The 21429-nt window shown below is 44.9% G+C and overlaps 1 protein-coding gene across 1 annotated transcript in view; it reads right to left on the reverse strand.

Annotated features, from left to right (window-relative positions):
- Positions 1–21429, reverse strand: part of LOC145337423 (NACHT, LRR and PYD domains-containing protein 3-like) — a 111681-nt gene that overhangs the window by 53392 nt on the left and 36860 nt on the right. The window contains 2 exon segments of the mRNA XM_080182196.1: positions 7064–7150; positions 19357–21094. Coding sequence (XP_080038322.1) covers positions 7064–7150; positions 19357–21094 — 1825 coding nt within the window.

The following is a 21429-nucleotide window of genomic DNA, read 5'->3' on the forward strand; positions in this document are numbered from 1 at the left end:
TAGTGGTTGACGGTAAATATTCATCATGGAGTTCGGTTACAAGTGGTGTGCCTCAGGGATCTGTGTTGGGGCCACTGCTGTTTGTGATTTTTATTAATGATCTGGATGAGGGTATAGTTGGGTGGATCAGTAAATTTGCTGATGACACCAAAGTCGGGGGTGTGGTAGATAGTGAGGAAGGGTGTCATAGTTTGCAGGAAGACTTAGACAGGTTGCAGAGCTGGGCCGAGAGGTGGCGGATGGAGTTTAATGCAGAGAAATGTGAGGTAATTCACTTTGGTAGGAATAACAGATGTGTTGAGTATAGGGCTAACGGGAAGACTTTGAATAGTGTGGAGGAGCAGAGGGATCTAGGTGTATGTGTACATAGATCCCTGAAAGTTGGGAATCAAGTAGATAAGGTTGTTAAGAAGGCATACAGTGTCTTGGCGTTTATTGGTAGGGGGATTGAATTTAGGAGTCGTAGCGTTATGTTGCAACTGTACACAACTCTGGTGCGGCCGCACTTGGAGTATTGTGTGCAGTTCTGGTCCCCACATTACAGGAAGGATGTGGAGGCTTCGGAGAGGGTGCAGAGGAGGTTTACCAGGATGTTGCCTGGTATGGAGGGGAGATCCTATGAGGAGAGGCTGAGGGATTTGGGGTTGTTTTCGCTGGAAAGAAGGCGGCTAAGAAGGGATCTTATTGAAACATATAAGATGATTAGAGGTTTAGATAGGGTGGATAGTGATAGCCTTTTTCCTCTGATGGAAAAATCTAGCACGAGGGGGCATGGCTTTAAACTAAGGGGGGGTAGTTATAGGACAGATTTCAGGGGTAGGTTCTTTACCCAGAGGGTGGTGAGGGATTGGAATGCCCTGCCTGCTGCAGTTGTAAATGCGCCTAGTTTGGGGGCGTTTAAGAGGTCTGTGGATAGGTTTATGGACGAAAAGGGATTGGTTTAGGTTAGTGGGTCATTGTTGTTTTTTTTAACTGGTCGGCGCAACATCGTGGGCCGAAGGGCCTGTTCTGTGCTGTAATGTTCTATGTTCTATGTTCTATGACCCTGGTGTGGGCAGTAGGTCCTCTTCTGCTCCGGCTGTGACACAAGTACCTCATGAAGCTATGATGACAGGGACAACTCCAGCATCTGTGCAGGGGACCCACGGTTGGCTGGATCCTTCCAGGCCTCATAATCCAAGGACAAAGGCCACAGTCATCGAAATTCCCAGAGGAGAGAGGGAAAGATCCTGCCTGTAGCTCAGCGGAAAGTGTGGGGATGACTGTGGTTGTCATGGTGGGGTCACTTCCTTGGGTTTCACTTTGTTGTTTGCCAGTCACTTTGTTATGCTTGTGTTTTTAATAAATTCAGAGATAAGAACATAAGAAATAGGAGCAGAAGTAGGCCATCTAGCCCTTCGAGCCTGCCCCGCCATTCAATAAGATCATGGCTGATCTGAAGTGGCTCAGTTCCACTTTCCCACTTTCTCCCCATAACCCTTAATTCCCTTGCCTACCAAAAACCTATCTACCCGCGTCTTAAATATATTTAGCGAGGTAGCCTCTACCACATCAACGGGCAGAGAATTCCAGAGATTCACCACCCTTTGAGTGAAGAAGTTCCTCCTCAACTCTGTTCTAAACTGCCCCCCTTATCTTGAGGCTGTGCCCTCTAGTCCTGCTATCCTTTCTAAGCGGGAAGAATCTCTCAACCTCTACCCTATCCATCCCCTTCATTATCTTATACGTCTCTATAAGATCCCCCCACAGCCTTCTAAACTCCAACAAGTACAAACCCAGTCTATTCAGCCTCTCCTCATAGTTCAACCCCCTCATCTCCAGTATCAGCCGAGTGAACCTCCTCTGCACTCCCTCCAAGGCCAAAATATCCTTGCGCAAGTGCAGCAACCAAAACTGCACACAGTACTCCAGCTGCGGCCTCACCAGTCCCCTGTACAGCTGCAGCAAGACCTACAAAACAAAGAACAAAAACAGTCCGGGAAACAGGCCCTTCGGCCCAACAAGCCCGCGCCGCCATCCCAACACCACCAGTCCCCCTCTCCACCCACGACCCCTGTCTAATGTTTTATGGCCATCCAGATTGAGGGAAACTGATTTAGGGACAATTTATTACTGCCAATCAGCTTAACAGCACATCTTTGGGGTGTGGGAGGAAACCGGAGCACCCGGAGAAAACCCACGCAAGCACGGGGAGAATGCGCAAACTCCCACAGACACCGGCCCAAATCCATGTGTCTGCACAGCAATCAGTGATAGTCACTGAGCTGTCGTCTTGCCCAGTATCTGGTCCAGTTTAGGCACACACTAACGACATGAAGCACTCGGCCAATCTCAAACAACCAAGAGCAGCCCAAGTACGACCCATCGTGTGTATGCGCCTCGTTGGACACAAGGCAGACGTCCTTGCGTTTATATTCAATCCTCCTCGCTATAAAGGCCAGCATCCCATTTGCCTTTCTGATCACCTGCTGCACCTGCAGACTGGGTTTTTGTGACTCATGCACAAGGACCCCCAGGTCCCTCTGCACCGTAGCATGCTGCAGCTTTTCGCCCTTTAAATAGTAGTCCCTCCTACTATTATTCCTGCCAAAGTGGATAACCTCACACTTGCTAACATTGTACTCCATCTGCCCGGTCCTCGCCCATTCGCTCAGCCTATCTAGATACCTCTGCAGACTTTCCACACCTGCCGCACAATTTGCTTTTCCACTTATCTTTGTGTCATCAACAAATTTCGACACCCTACACTCAGCCCCCTCCTCTAAATCATCTATATGGTGCACTACTAAAACAATCCTTCACTACATTACTGGGTTTTCAACAGTTCACTGGGAATGAGAGATCAGAAATATCACACTGAATGAGGTGAATACATTTCCAATGTCTTTGTCTCATGTAGTGACAGCTCCAGAGAAATGGTAAAACATTCACAGAAACAGCAATGGGGAGCAGAAGGTGGAAGGAAGATTTATTACATTGAATGGCTGTGTGAGTAAGATTCATGTAAAACATATCTGTAATAGTTAATCTCCATCCTCCCTGACACATATCCCATGGTCCCTGGCCTGTGGTCCATGGGGTTCCTCATCATGAAGCATCTGGTCAACATCGCACTTGTTCAAAGTCACACTTTGTTCAAAGCTTCTCAACTCTAACCCAGGTTGTATTGAGCACAGCACAACACCAGGATATAGAACATAGAACATAGAACACTACAGCACAAACAGGCCCTTCGGCCCACGAGTTGCGCCGATCACATCAACACCTACCAATCTATAGACCTATCTATAACCCCCAATCCCATTAAACCCCATATACTCATCCAGAAGTCTTTTAAAAGACCCCAGCGAGTTCGCCTCCACCACCACTGACGGCAGCCGATTCCACTCACTCACCACCCTCTGAGTGAAAAACTTACCCCTAACATCACTTCTGAACTTCCCTCCCCGCACCTTAAATCTATGTCCTCTCGTAGCAACCATTTCAACCCGGGGAAATAGCCTCTGAGAGTCCACCCTATCTATTCCTCTCAACATTTTATAAACTTCTATCAGGTCGCCTCTCAACCTTCGTCTCTCCAGGGAAAAGAGTCCCAGCTCCCTCAACCTAACTTCATAAGGCATGCCTCCCAGTCCAGGCAACATCCTTGTAAATCTCCTCTGTACCCTTTCAATAGCTTCTACGTCTTTCCTATAGTGAGGCGACCAGAACTGCGCACAGTACTCCAAATGAGGCCTGACAAGGGTCTTATAAAGTTGCAGCATTACCTCCCGACTCCTGAACTCAATCCCTCGATTAATGAAGGCCAGTACACCATGCGCCTTCTTGACCACCTCCTCCATCTGCGAGGCCGATTTAAGAGTCCTGTGGACCCGGACCCCAAGATCCTTCTGCTCTTCAACACTACTCAGACCCCTGCTCTTGATCGTGTACTCGTTCATCCCGTTGGTTCTGCCAAAATGGACGACTACACATTTATCTGCGTTGAAGTCCATCTGCCACTTCTCCGCCCAGTCCTGCATCCTATCTATGTCCTGCTGCAACTTTTGACAACCTTCCAGACCATCCACAACACCACCGACCTTCGTGTCATCAGCGAACTTACTTACCCATCCCTCCACTTCCTCAACCAGGTCATTTGAGACTCTTGCTGGGTATATTGATGGCTTCTATCAGATCTATCTTTAGAAACTCTATGGCCTACAACATAGAACATAGAACATTCCAGCGCAGTACAGGCCCTTGGGCCCTCGATGTTGCGCCGACCAGTGGAACCAATCTAATGACCCTCTAACCTAAACTATTCCAATGTTATCCATATGCCTATCCATTGACCATTTGAACACCCTTAAAGTTGGCGAGTCCACAACTGCTGCAGGCAGGGCATTCCACGCCCTTACTACCCTCTGAGTAAAGTAATGGTCACTCTAGTTGCCCTGTAGCAGCTGTTGTATCTCTCCTCTGTAACTGTCTTTGGGTTACACACAGGCACAGTTACCCATCCCTTCAGTGGGTAGCACTGGTCTTTATTAATTCTTCCACAGGATGATTGTGTCACAGGCAACAAATCCCCAATTGCCTTTGAGAAAGGGGTGGTGAGCCATCTTCTTAAATTCTGCAGCCATGCGGTACAATGCAGTTGGGAAGGGACATCGGGATTATGATCTCATAGTAATGATGGCAAAGCAATATTTTCCAAGTCAGGAAATTTGGTGAGTTGCTACTAGGTGAACTTGGAGAGTGGATTGGTACTTGGGACTATGATGTTGTGGCCATTACGGAGACATGGTTAGAACAGGGATAGGAATGGTTCTCGGCAGTTCCGGGGGATAGATGTTTCAGTAAAAGTAGGGAAGGCGGTAAAAGAGGTGGAGGAGTAGCATTGTTAATCATGAATAGTTTAACGGCTGCTGAAAGGTATTTCGAGGGGGATCTGCCTATTGAGGTAATATGGGCTGAAGTTAGAAATAGGAAAGGATCGGTCACGTTGTCAGGAGTTTTCTATAGGCCCCCAAATAGTAAGAGACATGTGGAGGAGGAAATGGTAAAGCCGATTATGGATAGGTGTGGAGATCACAGGGTAGTTATCATGGGTGACTTTAACTTTCCAAATATTAATTGGAACCTTTATAGGTTGAATAGTTTGGATGGGACACTTTTTGGACAGTGTGTGCAGGAGGGTTTCCTGACACAATATGTGGATAGGCCGACAAGAGGTGGGGCCACGTTGGACTTGGTACTGGGTAATGAACCGGGCCAAGTGTTAGATTTGTTTGTGGGAGAGCACTTTGGAGATACTGACCACAATTCGGTGTCCTTTATTATTGCAATGGAGAGGGATAGGGTCACACGACAGGGCAAGGTTTATAATTGGGGCAGGGGTAATTATGATGCAATTAGGCAAGAATTAGGGAGCATAAAATGGGAACAGAAACTGTCAGGTATGCGCACAAATGAAAAGTGGAGCTTTTTCAAGGCACAAATACTGCAAATATATATGTCCCTGTCAGGCAGGGAGGAAATGGCCGAGTGATGGAACCATGGTTCACAAAGGAGGTTGAATGTCTTGTCAAAAGGAAAAAAGAAGCGTATGTAAGGATGAGAAAACAAGGTTCAGTTGGGTCTCTTGAGGGTTACAAGGAAGCAAGGAATGAGTTAAAAAAAGGGTTGGTTAGACCGCATTTGGAGTACTGCGTCCAGTTCTGGTCACCTTACTACCGGAAGGATGTGGAGACCCTGGAGAGAGTGCAGAGGAGGTTTACCAGGATGCTGCCTGTATGGAAGGATTGGGTTATGAGGAAAGATTGGGTAAACTGGGGCTGTCCCAGCGTCCACCGCACTTTGGGGTAGTGAATTCCAGATTCAGAACCCTTTGGGAGAAGTAGTTTCTCCTCAACTCTGTTTTAAATTTGCTGCCCCTTATCCTAAGACAAGGATTTCCCATCCTCGAATGCCCCACCAGTGGAAGCTAGTTTATCCATACCTTTTATCATCTTCTATATTTCAATTTGATTTCCCCTCATTCTTCTAAATCCCAGAGAGTCTGAGCCTAAACTGTTCGATCTCTCTTCATACGACAAACCCCTCACCTCTGGAATCAATCTAATGAACCTCCTCTGAACTGCCTCCAATTCCACTACATCTTTCCTCAAATAAGGGGACCAAAACTGTGCACAATACTCCAGGTGTGGCCTCACCAATGGCTTGTATAGTTCCAACGTTGCTTTCTTACTTTTGGGGTGACACGGTAGCACAGTGGTTAGCACTACTGCTTCACATGGGTTCGATTCCCAGCTCAGGTCACTGTCTGTGTGGAGTTTGCACATTCTCTTTCTGTCTGCGTGGGTTTCCTTCAGGTGCTGCGGTTTCCTCCCACAGTCCAAAGATGTGCGGGTTAGGTTGATTGGCCATGTTAAAAATTGCCCCTTAGTGTCTGGGCTGTAACGACTGGAAATCCCTTCCTAATCCTCTCCAACTCAATCTCTGCCCTAAGTTTTAAAATAATCCCTCAGCTCCATTTAAAGTGGATCCCTCGGGATACAAGTCATCAGATTTCAGTGTCATGTGTTAACAGCCTTCCCGATATACAGCAATTTTATACTTTTAATCAAACTGAGAAGCTTACAGACTTAAACATCTATAATCAGAATGACAAATTAACTAGTTTGAACATATGACCTCCCATCTATGATATTTCTATCAGCATTTAATTGTTTTGTTTATCTCTTTTTCTGATGAATGCTTTGAGAATAATTATAAATGAATATTTAAAGCTTTCACTCCTGAATCTCGCTGTTTATTGTAATTCAGTTTCAGACACATCACTGACTGGTTTGTACTGAGTGTGGAGGTGAGAATATCTGTGGCTGTTACACTCCGACCTGGAGATCAGAGAGGGAAAGATTACAGGAACCAGAGTAAATCCGTGGTGTTTAACAATAACACTAATACTGACAGGAATGATATGTAGTGATTAGTAATGACGCTATTACTGACACTGATAATAATTTACACTGTCAGACAACCAATTATTATAAACAATCTCACAAAGACTGGCACTTACCTCAGTGCCTGTATTTTGCAGTCTGGATTCCTTAGAGCCCCAGACAGAACCTTCACTCCTGAATCTCCCATGTAATTGCGATCCAGGCTAAACGGATAGAGTGAAAAACACGTTAAAATCAGCTGAATTTTCACCAGGAAAAGAAACTGGGCCTATTTTTGTATCAGAAGCTTAGCAGCAGTGGGGAACTGATTCAAGTTACAATACTACACCTTAACCTATTGTCATTTCAGCTGAATGGGAAAGAAAATAGTCAGCAGTGGAAAACGATGAAAAAAATTGCTATAATTGGATTGCCTCCTGGTGAAAACCACCTTTACATCTCTCAAAATCCATATTTTTGTCCAATTGTTCCTGGATATGGGTGTTGCTGGCAAGACCAGTATTTGTTGCCGACTGTTAATGGTCCCTAGAGGACGTGAGGATAATCAGGGACGGACAATGGATGCCGGACTAGCCAGCGATGTCCACATCCTGTGAACAAGCAAGTAATTTTTAAATATGTCTCACATTCTGGTCTCATTTTCTGATCATCAGAATTACCCTCCTGAATCTGACAGACCCTGCCAAGTTTCCGGAAATTCAAATCATTTCTGTTGTTACATAAATCCAGGATTTTATGAGAATTGTATAACTTCCTGAGAGTTAAATGATAAAGCTGTGATTCCTTGTACTTCTTAACTCTTGACAGATTAATGTGTATAATATCTCAGGGTGAGTTAAAATGTGAAGCTGTGCTAACTTTTGCTGGAAGATCCATCCCCTGGATTTTATACAATGAGGAAAGATTCTTCTCCCATTAGAAGCTGGAATATTTCTGTTTGAACAGGTGATGGGGGAAGGAGTGTCTCCCACTTCATTCCACATTAAACAGGCTCCACATTTACTGTAGGTATGGCTAGTGTTCTATTTCTGGGTACTTCTGGGAGTTCTCTCTTCCCAGGAGATCCTCGCATAGGAAAAGGATGATCAGAAATTCCTGTTTCATATCACTGACAATTTAACTGGAGATTTTCCAGCAACGGGTTTCCTCATCCAGGAAATTCTAGTTTCTGCGCTTCAGATGTAAGCTCTGCAATCCTGCCACATTTAGCTGTGAATGGTTGTGCACAATGAACCAACAGGAGGAGAAGGCTCCACAAATATCCCATCCTCATGATGGAGGAGGCTGGCACATTGGTGCCAATGATATAAGATATTTGTAACCATCCAGAGGTCCCCAACATCACAGATATATCATCAGCTAATACAATTCACTCCAAATGGTGTCAAGAAATAGCTGAAGGCACAGGAGACTGCAAAGATCATCGGTCTTGTCAAAATTTCAGTAATTGTACTGAAGATTACTGCTCCAGAAGCTGCTTTGTTCCGAGCCAAGCTGTTCCCCTACAGCTACAAAACTGACATTTACCCAAAATAGTGGGAAATTGCCCAGATATGACCGTATACAAAAAAAAGCGAACAAATCCAATCTGCCTGTTTACCACCCCATCAGTCTATTCTCGACCATCAGCACAGTAATGGAAGGCTAACAAGACTAACAAGTGGCACTTAATTAGCAATGATCTCCTTGCTGACTCTGAGCTTGTGCTTACTCAGGGTCACTCAGTCCGTTACCTCAATGCAGCCTTGATGAAAATATGGACAACAGAGCTGAACTCAGGATGTGAGATGACAAGTGCCAGGTGATGGCCCTCGACATCAAGGCAAAATATGGCCACATGTAGCAAAAAGGACCCAGAGAAAAACTGAAGACAATGGTAATGAGAGAAAAAACTCTGCCAGTTGGAGTATCACCAGCACAAAGGAAGATAGTTGTGGTTGTTGGACCATCTACAAGATGCAGTGCAACAAATCACCATGGCCCCTTACACAGCACCTTCCAAACTGGTGATTTCTATCCCTGGAAGGACAAGGGCAGCAAATGAATGGAAACATCACCATCTGGAAGTTCCCTTCCAAGATACACATCATCCTGACTTGGAAACATATCATCATTCCTTCACAGTGACTGGGTCAGAATCCTGGGACTCCCTTTCTCACAGCATTGTGGATACACCTACACTACAGGAGTCCCTAAATGCAATGACGGTGATATGATAGTGAGTATAGTTGCTTTCCAGACAGTTGATAAAAGTTTAATTCCCAGTTTTCTCAGTTTGTTGGGTCATCTCATCTCCAGGAAATCACAGCAGGAATTTCTCAGGGGAGTGCCCGAGGCCCAACCATCTTCAGCTGCTTCATCAGTTACATTTCTTTCATCCTAAAGTGAGGAGTGGAGATGTTTGTTGATGTCTGCACAACGTTCAGCACCTTTCTCATGTCAGCAAGATAGTGATGCGGGTCATGCCCATAGTTAGCAAGGCTTGAACAATATTAAAGGAAGGTCTGACAAGTGCCAGGCGGTGGCCATCTCCACCAAGAGAGAATACAGTCAGAGGATGATAATGCCATTACATTCAATGGCATTAACATCCTCTGAATCCTCCACTATCAACATTTGGAAGGACAAACCAAGGTAGAACATACATGGCAAATGGTAGAACACTGAAGAATGTAGTAGACAGAGGGATTTGGGAATACAGATACATAATTCCCTAAAAGTGGTGTCACAGGTAGATAGGGTCGTAAAGAGTACTTTTGGAACATTGACCTTTATCAATCAAAGTATTGAGTATAAGTGTTGGAATGTTATGGTGAGGTTGTATAAGACATTGGTGAGATTGAATTTAGAGTATTGTGTGCAGTTTTGGTCACCTTATTACAGGAAGGATATTAATAAGGTTGAAAGAGTGCAGAGAAGGTTTGCAAGGATGTTGCCAGGACTTGAGAAACTGAGTTACAGAGAAAGGTTACAGAGAGAGGTTAGGACTTTATTCCCTGGACTGTAGGAGAATGAGGGGAGATTTGATAGAGGTGTATCAAATTATGATGGGTCTAGATAGAGTGAATGCAAGCAGGCTTTTTCCACTGAGGCTAGGGAAAAAAAAACTAGAGGACATGGGTTAAGGGTGAAGGGGGAAAAACTAAAAGAAAATATTTGGGGGGGTCTTCTTCACACAGAGAGCGGTGAGAATGTGGAATGAGCTGCCAGATGAAATGGTGAATGTGTCCTCACTTTTAACATTTAATAAAAACTTGGACAGGTACATGGATGAGAGGGGTGTGGAGGGATATGGTGCAGGTGCAGGTCAGTGGGACTAGGCAGAAAAATGGTTCGGCACAGACAAGAAGGGCCAAAGGGCCTGTTTCTGTGCTGTAATGTTCTCTGGTTCTATCTTGGGTGTTTGTTACCATTGACCAGAAACAGTTTAGCCAAATCAATACTGTAGCTATAAGAGAAGGTTAAAGGCCAGGAATTCTGTACAGAGTAACTCACCTCCTGACTTCCCAAAACATTCCCACCATCTACAAGACACATGTCAGGAATTTGATTGAAAACCATCCACTTGTCTGCATGAGTGCAGCTCAAGATTCAGGAAGCTCGCCACCATCCAGGATAACTCTGCTTGTTGACTGGAGCTCCACCCAGCACCTTCAACATTCATTCCATCCACCACAGAGGTACAGAGCTAGCAGTGTGGACCATCTACAAGATGTAGTGCAACAACTCACCATGGCTCATTACACAGCACCTTCCAAACTGGTGATTTCTACCCCGAGAAGGACAAGGAGATGAATGAAATCACCACCATCTGGAAGTTCCTTTCCAAGATACACACCATCCTGACTTGTAAATATATCACCATTCCTTCACAGTGACTGGGTCAAAATCCTGGGATTCTCTTTTTCACAGCAATGTGAGTGCACCTACACCACAGGAGTCCCTAAATGCAGTGATGGTGATATTATAGTGAGCAGAGTTGCTTTCCAGGCAGTTGATACGGGTTTAATTCCCAGCTATCTCACTTTGTTGGAGTGGATGAAGAGAGGACCAGGAGCCAGTAACCACAACCTAAAAGAGTGGGTCAATCCAATTTAGTCAAGTCTGTGGCTCCAGACTGGAGCAGTAATGTTCAACTTAGCTGAGGGTTGGAAGGTCCGTTGATCATTTAACTTCTCTGAGTCGCCCTCACTGAGTTCAAAAGGGAAATGGTAAATGTAATAGCGACAGAGGAAAACTAAATTCATTGGTAAGTAAAGAACTGCGGTTTGCAACTGGCTTTAAAAGTTCTGCTGTTGATGTGGTGTACTTGGATATTCAAAAATCATCTAATGCAATGACATAACAGATTTGTGGTATAAACTCATAAAATAAATGGGAAAGTCGATATAAAATTGGATGTTGATAGTGGAGAACCCTAGCGGTCAGTAGTGGGATCCTTGCTTTTCCCTGATATAGAGTCATAGAATCATAGAAAAACTACAGCACAAACAGGCCCTTTGGCCCACAAGTTGTGCCGTTCTTATCTCTACCTACTAGGCTTACCTATAACTCTCAATCCTATTAAATCCCATGTACTCATCCAGAAGTCTCTTAAAAGACCCTATCGAATCCGACTCCACCACCACCGACAGCAGCCGATTCCACTCACCCACCACCCTCTGAGTGAAAAACTTACCCCTGACATCTCCTCTGTACCTACTCCCCATGACCTTAAACCTGTGTCCTCTTGTGGCAGCCATTTCAGCCCCGGGGAAAAGCCTCTAAGAATCCACTCGATCTATACCTCTCATCATCTTATACACCTCTATCAGGTCACCGCTCATCCTTCATCTCTCCAAGGAGAAAAGGCCGAGCTCTCTCAATCTATCCTCATAAGGCATGCTCCCCAATCCAGGTAACATCCTTGTAAATCTCCTCTGCACCCTTTCAATGGCTTCCACATTCTTCTTGTAATGAGGCGACCAGAACTGACACAGTACTCCAAGTGGGGTCTGACCAGGGTCTTATAAAGCTGCAGCATTACTTCCTGACTCCTAAACTCAATCCCTCGATTAATTAAGGCCAGTACACCATACGCCTTCTTAACCACATCCTCCACCTACGAAGCCGATTTAAGAGTCCTATGTACCCAGACCCCAAGATCCTTCTGATCTTCCACACTGCTCAGAGTCTTACCCTTAATATTACATTCCTTCATCCCACTTGACCTGCAAAATGTACCACCACATATTTATCTGGGTTGAAGTCCATCTGCCACTTCTCCGCCCAGTCTTGCATCCTATCTATGTCATGCTGCAACTTCTGACATCCCTCCAAACTATCCTCAACACCTCCAACCTTCGTGTCATCGGCAAACTTATTAACCCATCCCTCCACTTCCTCCTCCAGGTCATTTGTAAAAATCACAAACAGCAAGGGCCCCAGAACAGATCCCTGGGGCACTCTACTGGTGACCGACCTCCATGCAGAAAAAGAACCATCTACAACCACTCTCTGCCTCCTGCGGGCAAGCCAGTTCTAGATCCACAAAGCAATGTCCCCTTGGATCCCATGCCCCTTCACTGTCTCAATAAGCTTTGGTTGGGGGACCTTATTGAACACCTTGCTGAAGTCCATGTAAACATAAGAACATAAGAAATAGGAGCAGGAGTAGGCCATCTAGCCCCTCGAGCCTGCCCCGCCATTCAATAAGATCATGGCTGATCTGTCGTGTCTCAGTTCCACATTCCCGCCCTCTCCCCATAACCCTTAATCCCCTTGCCTATCAAAAACCTATCAACCCACGTTTTAAACCACATCCACCGCTCTTCTTTCGTCAATGCGTTTAGTCACATTTTCAAAGAACTCAACCAGACTTGTCAGGCACGATCTGCCATTGACAAAGCCGTGCTGACTCCTATTGAGCGTACTAAACTTCTCTAAATGTCCATAAATCCTGTCTCTCAGGATCTTTTCCATCAACTTACCAATCACTGAGGTTAGACTCACTGGTCTATAATTTCCTGGGCTATCCCTGTTCCCTTTTTTGAATAGAGGAACCACATCTGCAATCCTCCAATCCTCCGGAACCTCTCCCATCTCCATCGACAACGCAAAGATCATCGCCAGGGGCTCTGCAATCTCTTCCCTCACCTCCCACAGTAACCTGGGGTACATCCCATCCGGTCAAATTACAAAGAACAAAAACAGCTCGGGAAACAGGCCCTTCGGCCCAATGAGCCCACGCCGCCATTTTAACATTACCATTCCCCCCCACCCCCCACCCCCACCACCACCCATTACCCTTATCTATTGTTTATGGCATTCCACATTGAGGGAAACTAATTTAGGGACTTATAAGTCCCGGCGACTTATCTATCTTGATGCTATTCGAAAGCGCCAACACATCCTCTTTCTTAATGTCTTCATACTCAAGCTTTTCAGTCCACTGCAAGCCTGCAGTACAACCACCAAGATCTTCTTCCACCGTGAATACCGAGGTAAAGTATTCATTGAGTACCTCTGCTATTTCTACCGGTTCTACACAAACTTTCCCACCGTCACATTTGATAGATCCTATTCCTTCACATCTCATCCTTTTACTCTTCACATATTTGTAGAATGCCTTAGGGTTTTCCTTAATCTTACCTGCCAAAGGCCTTCTCATGACCTCTTCTGGCTCTCCTAATTTCCTTCTTAAGTTCCTTCCTACAAGCCGTATACTCCTCTAGATCCCTAAAATTACCTAACTCCCTGAACCTTTTGTACGCTTTTCTTTTCTTTTTGACTAGATTCATTATAACTTTCGTGCACCACGGTTCCTCTAACCTACCAAAACCTCCCTGTCGCATCGGAACGTTGTTGTGCAGAACTCCAGACAAACATTCCTTGAAAATCTGCCACCTTACTTCGGTACATTTCCCCGAGAAAACCTCTTTCCAATTTATGTCTTGAATTTCCTGCCTGATAGCTTTCTATTTCCCCTTACTCCAGATAAACACTTTCCTAACTTGCCTGGTCCTATCTCTTTCCAATGCTGGTGTAAAGGAGATAGAGTTATGATCACTATCCCCATGATGTTCTCCCACTGAGAGATCCGACACCTGTCCAGGTTCATTACCCAATACCAGATCAAGTACAGCCTCTCCTCTTGTAGGCTTATCCACATACTGTGTCAGGACACCCTCCTGAACACACCGAACAAACTCCCCCACCACCGACCCCTTCAAACCCCATACCCTAGGGATATTCCAGTCGATGTTTGGGAAATTAAAGTCTCCCATCACGACAACTCTGTTATTATTACATCTCTCCAGGATCTGTTTCCCTATCTGCCCCTCAACATCCCTGTCACTACTGGGCGGCCTATAGAAAACACCCAGCAAAGTTATCAAACACTTCCTGTTCTGAACTTCCACCCACAGAGACTCTGTAGACAATCCCTCCACAGCGTCCACCTTCTCTACAGCCGTGACACTATCCCTGATCAACAGTGCCACTCCCCGACCTCTTTTGCCTCCCTCCCTGTCTCTTCTGAAACATCTGAATCCCAGCACCTGAAGTATCCAGTCCTGCCCCTGAGACATTCAAGTCTCTGTAATGGCCACCACATCACATTCCCAAGCAGCGATTCACACTCTAAGCTCATCCACTTTATTCACCATACTCCTAGCGATACAATAGACACATCTCAAACCTTCGGTCTGAGCGCTCCCCTTCTCCATTACCCGTCTATCCTCCTTCTCACGCTGAATGATCTCGGTATTTGCAGTCTCGAGGAAAATTTCAAAATTTGTTGATCACAGAAAAGTTTGAGGCATCGGAAACTGTGAGGAGGGGCCCTTGGGACTGAAAAACAGACCATGTGGAGTGTACAGATAGGGGCAGATTAAGTTGAATGCGGAGTCGGGTGAGGTGATACTTTCAGGAAACATGCACATGAGGAAGCAATATAAAATAATCAGTAGAATTGTTAACGGATTGCAGGGTCGGGGGACTGGACGTATATGTACATAGATCATTGCTGTTAGCAGGGTAGGTGTAGGTAGCAGTTAATAAAGAATACAGAATCTTGGGCTTTACTGTTATGAAATAGTTAATGAGCCGGTGGATGTGGTCTTTCTGGATTTTCAGAAGGCGTTTGACAAGGTACCTCACAAGAGGTTATTGCAGAAGGTCAGGGGACATGGAGTTGGGGGTAGGGTGTTAGCGTGGATAGAGGATTGGTTGTCAAATAGGAGGCAGAGAGTGGGGGTCAATGGGTGCTATTCGGATTGGCAGTTGGTGACTAGTGGGGTGCCCCAGGGGTCGGTGCTGGGGCCTCAGCTATTTACCATTTATATAGATGATCTGGAGGAGGGAACCGAGTGTAGGGTGTCGAAATTTGCTGATGACACCAAGATTGGGGGAAAGGCAAATTGTGCGGAGGGTGTGGAGAGTCTGCAGAAGGATCTAGATAGGCTGGGCGAATGGGCCAGGAAATGGCAAATGGAATTTAATGTTGGCAAGTGTGAGGTGGTCCACTTTGGTAGGAAGAATGGTAGGAAGGACTATTACTTACGTGGCGAAAAACTGCAGCAGGCGACGGTGCAGAGGGACCTCGGGGTCCTTGTGCATGAGTCGCAAAAACCCAGCTTGCAGGTGCAGCAGGTGGTCAGGAAGGCGAATGGGATGCTGGCCTTCATAGCGAGGGGGATTGAATATAAAAGTAGGGAGGTCTTGCTGCAGCTGTATAGGGCATTGGTGAGGCCGCAGCTGGAGTACTGTGTGCAGTTTTGGGCGCTGCACCTGCGCAAGGATATTTTGGCCCTGGAGGGAGTGCAGAGGAGGTTTACTAGGCTGATACCGGAGTTGAGGGGATTGAGCTATGAGGAGAGGCTGAATAAACTAGGCTTGTACTCGTTAGAGTTTAGAAGAATGAGGGGAGATCTCATTGAGACGTATAAGATGATGAATGGGATGGATAGGATAGAGGTGGAGAGACTCTTCCCGCTCAAAAAAGACAGTAGGACTAGGGGGCACAGCCTCAAGATAAAGGGGAGGCGGTTTAGAACGGAGTTGAGGAGGAACTTCTTCACTCAAAGGGTGGTGAATCTCTGGAATTCTCTGCCCGTTGAAGTGGTGGAGGCTGCCTCGCTAAATATTTTTAAGAAGCGGGCTGATGGGTTCTTGATAAGAGAGGGGATTAAGGGTTATGGGGAGAGGGCGGGAAAGTGGAACTGAGCCACGACAGATCAGCCATGATCTTATTGAATGGCGGGGCAGGCTCGAAGGGCTAGATGGCCTACTCCTGCTCCTATTTCTTATGTTCTTATGTTCTTATAATCCCTGAGTTTAAGTTTAATTTGTGTTTCTGTGCTTGTGAGCTCAGAAAGGGCCAAAACTTTAATTTCACTTCATGTTAAACAAAACTGCCTGCTTGGTTTCACTTTAAACTGTCGCTGCATTTTAATTTAAGTTTTACTACATTGTAAGAGTTATAGAGGTTAAAAAAATGGCTGCTTATATTCAGAGGCCCACAATGAATGACAGAATCACTGAGTTTCAGTTGCAACCGGTTAACCCAGGAAGCATGAGGGTGTTCACAGAGACTGCCAGTAGAGGCAGGGCAATACAGGGATTCAGAAAACAGAAATCAGAAGATAAATCACTGTCAGATACCAAGAGGGAAGAGAGAAGTGCCAGGAAGACAAAAGTCAAAGTGACAAAAAATCCTGAATCTGAACAAGCTACTGCTTCCTGAAGTTAAAGAGAGGAGCAGAGAGAGGCTCCCAGTTAAAGACAAAGCTGCTTGATAAGAACATGGTAAAATTTGCTCACGAGAATCCAGACATAATCCTGAAGCTCATGACACCTTCATACAGCTTATGAAACACTGGTGGACTGTTGGCATCGCTGAATATGAAGGAATAATGAAAGGAGACTTTGAAATATTGGAGAGGGATCCTTGGTGAAAGCATCTGAGAGAAAAGATTCCAAAAGCTGCTTTTTTTTTCTAGATTGGAGCTTAGAGATACTCGTGTGGAAGCAAGAGTCCCAGTGAGACTAGTTTTCTCAGTGTGACAAACATTTGGGGGGATTTGAAGAAGAATCTACTGAAGTTACTTTGGGTGGCATGTGTCACTTAGTTTCAGACAGTGGTGTATCTGACCACAGGTGGTTTGTTGGTTTTCACTGACTGTGTACTTACTGAGAACATTAAAGCAATCTTATGCTATTTTGTACCTTGTGTCATCCTGCAGACATCTGTGAAGTTAGATAGGGAGAAGTATAGTTATTATAGTTATAGCATTATAGTTATTTTTTAACAAAGGGTCTTTTGTTAAAAGTTAATTGACTACCTTGTTATTCTGTTCATCCAAATTTCTAAATAAAAAAAAAATTCAAGCTCTGATCTACTGAGCCAGTGTTCTGCTCTTAGATATGACTGTCCAGTAGTCAGCAGGGATGATAACATTGTAAATAGGGCATAGAGTACAACAGCAAAGAGGCTGGGCTGAACTTGTAAAATACATCAGTTAGTTTTCAGTTCAGCACGTCATACCTTAGGGACTCTTGGAACACATTGGAGAGAGTGCTGAAAAGGTTACATAAGATTGGTTACAGGGATGTGAAACTTCAGTCACCAAGATCGATTGGAGAGGTTGTTCCCCTTGGAAGGAAGAATGCTCAGAGGAGATTTAAAATGTTCAAAATAGTGATGGTGCTGGACAGAACAGGTAACAAATCAAAATGTTGCTGCTTGGACAAGGATCAAGAACAAGATTTAAAGTGGTTTCCAAAAGATGCAAATACCTTGTGAAAAAAGCTATTTTTTTTAAGCACAGCGAGTGGTTCAGGTCTGGAATTGAGGTGGAGGTTATTTCATATGAGGCTGCAGTCAGAACCATGGAACAGAAAACTGGTTGGCTGCTGTAACCTAACAGGGAGGTTTATTTTCATACTGCGCACCATAAGGTTTAATACAAGGCCCTGACTGATGTTACCAGTGATCGCATGACTTATAAAGGGACACTGTCCCAATGTAACACACACGAACTATAGCACATAACAGAGGCAGCGTGCAGGAAAATAATCCTGATAATAATTAGCCACAAACTGTATGCTGTACCGAACACAAGAGAACCAATTCCTTTCTAGTATCCAACATAATCAGATGGTTTCTGTTGGGAGTGTGAAATATCCTTTTTTTTAAATTTTGTAGGGAGGCCTTTACACTTCTAATTATTTAAAATTTATCCCAATTTTTTCACTCGAGGAGTGTGATCGTCGCCTTTTCTAATAAATGTAATGCAGTGGGGCGGCTGGTCACTAACACTGAACATCCTGGGAGCAGCTTGTGCTGTATTAAACTGTACACAATGTCAGACACTTCACACCAGCATTCAGGATCTGTGCACATGGACTGAGGTTCTGTATTTCTCCGACTGTCGGCAAAATCAATCGTGTCCTTGAATTCATCCAAACCATCGAATATAAACAGCAATCCCTCTGGGTTCTTCCAGAGCTCTCCCAGAATACATAAGAACATAAGAAATAGGAGCAGGAGTAGGCCATCTAGCCCTTCGAGCCTGCCCCGCCATTCAATAAGATCATGGCTGATCTGAAGTGGATCAGTTCCACTTTCCCGCTTTCTCCCCATAACCCTTAATTCCCTTGTCTATCAGAAACCTATCTACCTGTGACTTAAATATATTCAACGAGGTAGCCTCCACCACTTCAACAGGCAGAGAATTCCAGAGATTCACCACCCTTTGAGTGAAGAAGTTCCTCCTCAACTCTGATCTAAACTGCCTCCCCCGCCTTATCTTGAGGCTGTGCCCTCTAGTCCTGCTATCCTTTCTGAGCGGAAGAATCTCTCTACCGCTACCCTATCCATCCCTTTCATTACTCCCAAAGTAAGGATAGAAACGCAGTACCAGATTTCTCAGGTTTATTCTAGAGTTAATAATGTTCAAGTCCCGGAATTTAAAACTGAAGACAAATTGAAAGTGTGGGTATAGTTTCCCAGTGGCCCAGTCATAAACAATTGTCGCTGGTTACGCCAACATTTATTGCCCATGCCTATTTGCCCACAAGAATCTGTCTTCTCGAACCGTAGTTTTATCAGAGAATAATAGATTTATTACGGGTTCAGAAGGAGGCCAATCAGCTGCTCTCAAATCATAGAATCATAGAAAAACTACAGCACAAACAGGCCCTTCAGCCTACAAGTTGTGTCGATCTTATCTCGACCTACTAGGCTTACCTATAACCCTCAATCCTATTAAATCCCATGTTCTCAGCTTTATGAATTTGTGCCATTCTCCCTTGCTTTCTCTGCGACCACTGGACGTTGTTTCCCTATTGACCACCTCAACTGAGCAGGCCCCTGTTTCATTAGAACATAGGAAATGGCTTCTCAATGAAAATAGCAGGGGCGAGTTACCTCAACTCCTGACACTTGTGCAGAACGGGTCGCAGCCGCTGGAGCCCTTCACACTGAATGTAGCATTGCTGTAGATCGAGGTGTTTTATTGTATCACAGAGTCCAATGACATGAGACAGGATCGCACAGTCAATCGGGGTCAGTCGCAATCTGCTAAATGAAAGTGTTTTCACAGATCCCACTGTGTTCTGAGCCAGTGCTCTATTCTGAGACTCAAACAGGTAGTGGAATGTGTTCAGGAGCTTCCTTTTCCCAGTTCTAGTATTGGTGTTTGTAATCCGCCCTTCAATCTTCTCCTTCACCCAGTCAATCACTCGGCAGGTTGTTTGATGAAGAAATGGACCCAGAAACTCCTCCAGGGGTCGAGCTGACTGTGAGGAGGAGAGACCAACAACAAAACGGAGAAATATCTCAAATCGCCCATCTTCCTCGCTGTGGGCTTCACTGAGGAGTTTCCCGATCTCCCCGGGATCTGGAGTCAGGAATTGTGTGAGTGCAGATACAAACTCTTGGATGGTGAGGTGTGGGAATGTATAAACCACACTCTGGGCAGAATCATCTCTCTCCAAAAGTTCCATCAGGAACCCAGACAGGAACTGGGAAGATTGTAGATTGTACTCAGTCAAATCTCCATTTCTAAACACAATCTTCTTCTGGGAGACTCCTGTGTAGGCCATCTCACCAAGCTTCAGTAACACATCACGGGGGTTTTCAATCTCTCGGCCATGGTTTTTCAGAATGTTGTAAATATAGTAGGAATATAGTTGGGTGATGGTCTTGGGAACTTGCTGCTGTTTCCTGTCTCTTTGTGTAAAGAAGGGACCCAGTGACAGAGCGAGGATCCAGCAGTAGGAAGGGTTGTAACACATGGTGTACAGGATCTCGTTCTCCTCCACGTGTTTGAAAACAGCCGCTGCCACTGCCCGATCTTCAAAAAACTTGTTGAAATATTCCTTCCGTTCATCACCAACAAATCCCAGGATTTCAGCCCAGACACTGATCTCAGCCTTTTCTAATAAATGTAATGCAGTGGGGCGGCTGGTCACTAGCACTGAACATCCTGGGAGCAGCTTGTGCTGTATTAAACTGTACACAATGTCAGACACTTCACACCAGCATTCAGGATCTGTGCACATGGACTGAGGTTCTGTATTTCTCCGATTGTCGGCAAAATCAATCCTGTCCTTGAATTCATCCAAACTATCGAATATAAACAGCAATCCCTCTGGGTTCTTCCAGAGCTCTCCCAGAATATTCCCAAAGTAAGGATACTGATCCAATATCAGCTTCCTCAGGTTTATTCTACAGTTAATAGTGTTCAAATCCCGGAATTTAAAACTGAAGACAAATTGAAAGTGTGGGTATATTTTCCCAGTGGCCCAGTCATAAACAATCTTTTGCACCATTGTTGTTTTTCCGATTCCCGGGACTCCGCTCACTACTGCTGAATTCCTACATTTGGATTTTCTCTGGGAAAAGCTGCTCTGGAACAATTGATCAGTTCGGATTTTTTCCAGTTCTCTCCGGAGATGTTTCTCTCTCCATTCTTCATGGTCTCGGCCTCTTGACCGCAGTTCATATTCGACAAGTGTCCGATCTCGAACATGGGAAATAACCGTTAGCTCAGCGTATCGATCAACCAGCTGGAAAATCTTAACCTTCTCCTTTATGAGGATAGTGTTCACTGTCAGAGTTTCAGTTTGTACCCGGAGTGTCTCCTTATGTTTCTGTTGAAGATCTTCAGTTAGAACAGAGAGAAATGTTAGTTGCATTAAAACACCATCTTTGTTGAATTGTTAGACTTACTTTGCGGTGTCAGTCAAAGTTTGTCCAGGAATTGAAATTAAGTTATTGGAGATCTTGGTGATTTTCAGGGAATATTTGTCTGGAGTTCTGCATAGCGACATTCCAATGAGACAGGGAAGTTATGGTAGGTTACAGGAACCTTGGTGTACAAAGGCTGTAATAAACCTAGTCAAGAAGAAAAGAAAAGCTTACAAAAGGTTCAGAGAGCTAGGTAATGTTAGAGATCTAGAAGAGTATACAGCTAATAGGAAGGATCCTAAGAAGGAA

The sequence above is a fragment of the Carcharhinus amblyrhynchos genome, unplaced genomic scaffold (assembly GCF_965287045.1).
Source record: "Carcharhinus amblyrhynchos unplaced genomic scaffold, sCarAmb.v2.hapA scaffold_48, whole genome shotgun sequence".
Taxonomy (NCBI): domain Eukaryota; kingdom Metazoa; phylum Chordata; class Chondrichthyes; order Carcharhiniformes; family Carcharhinidae; genus Carcharhinus; species Carcharhinus amblyrhynchos.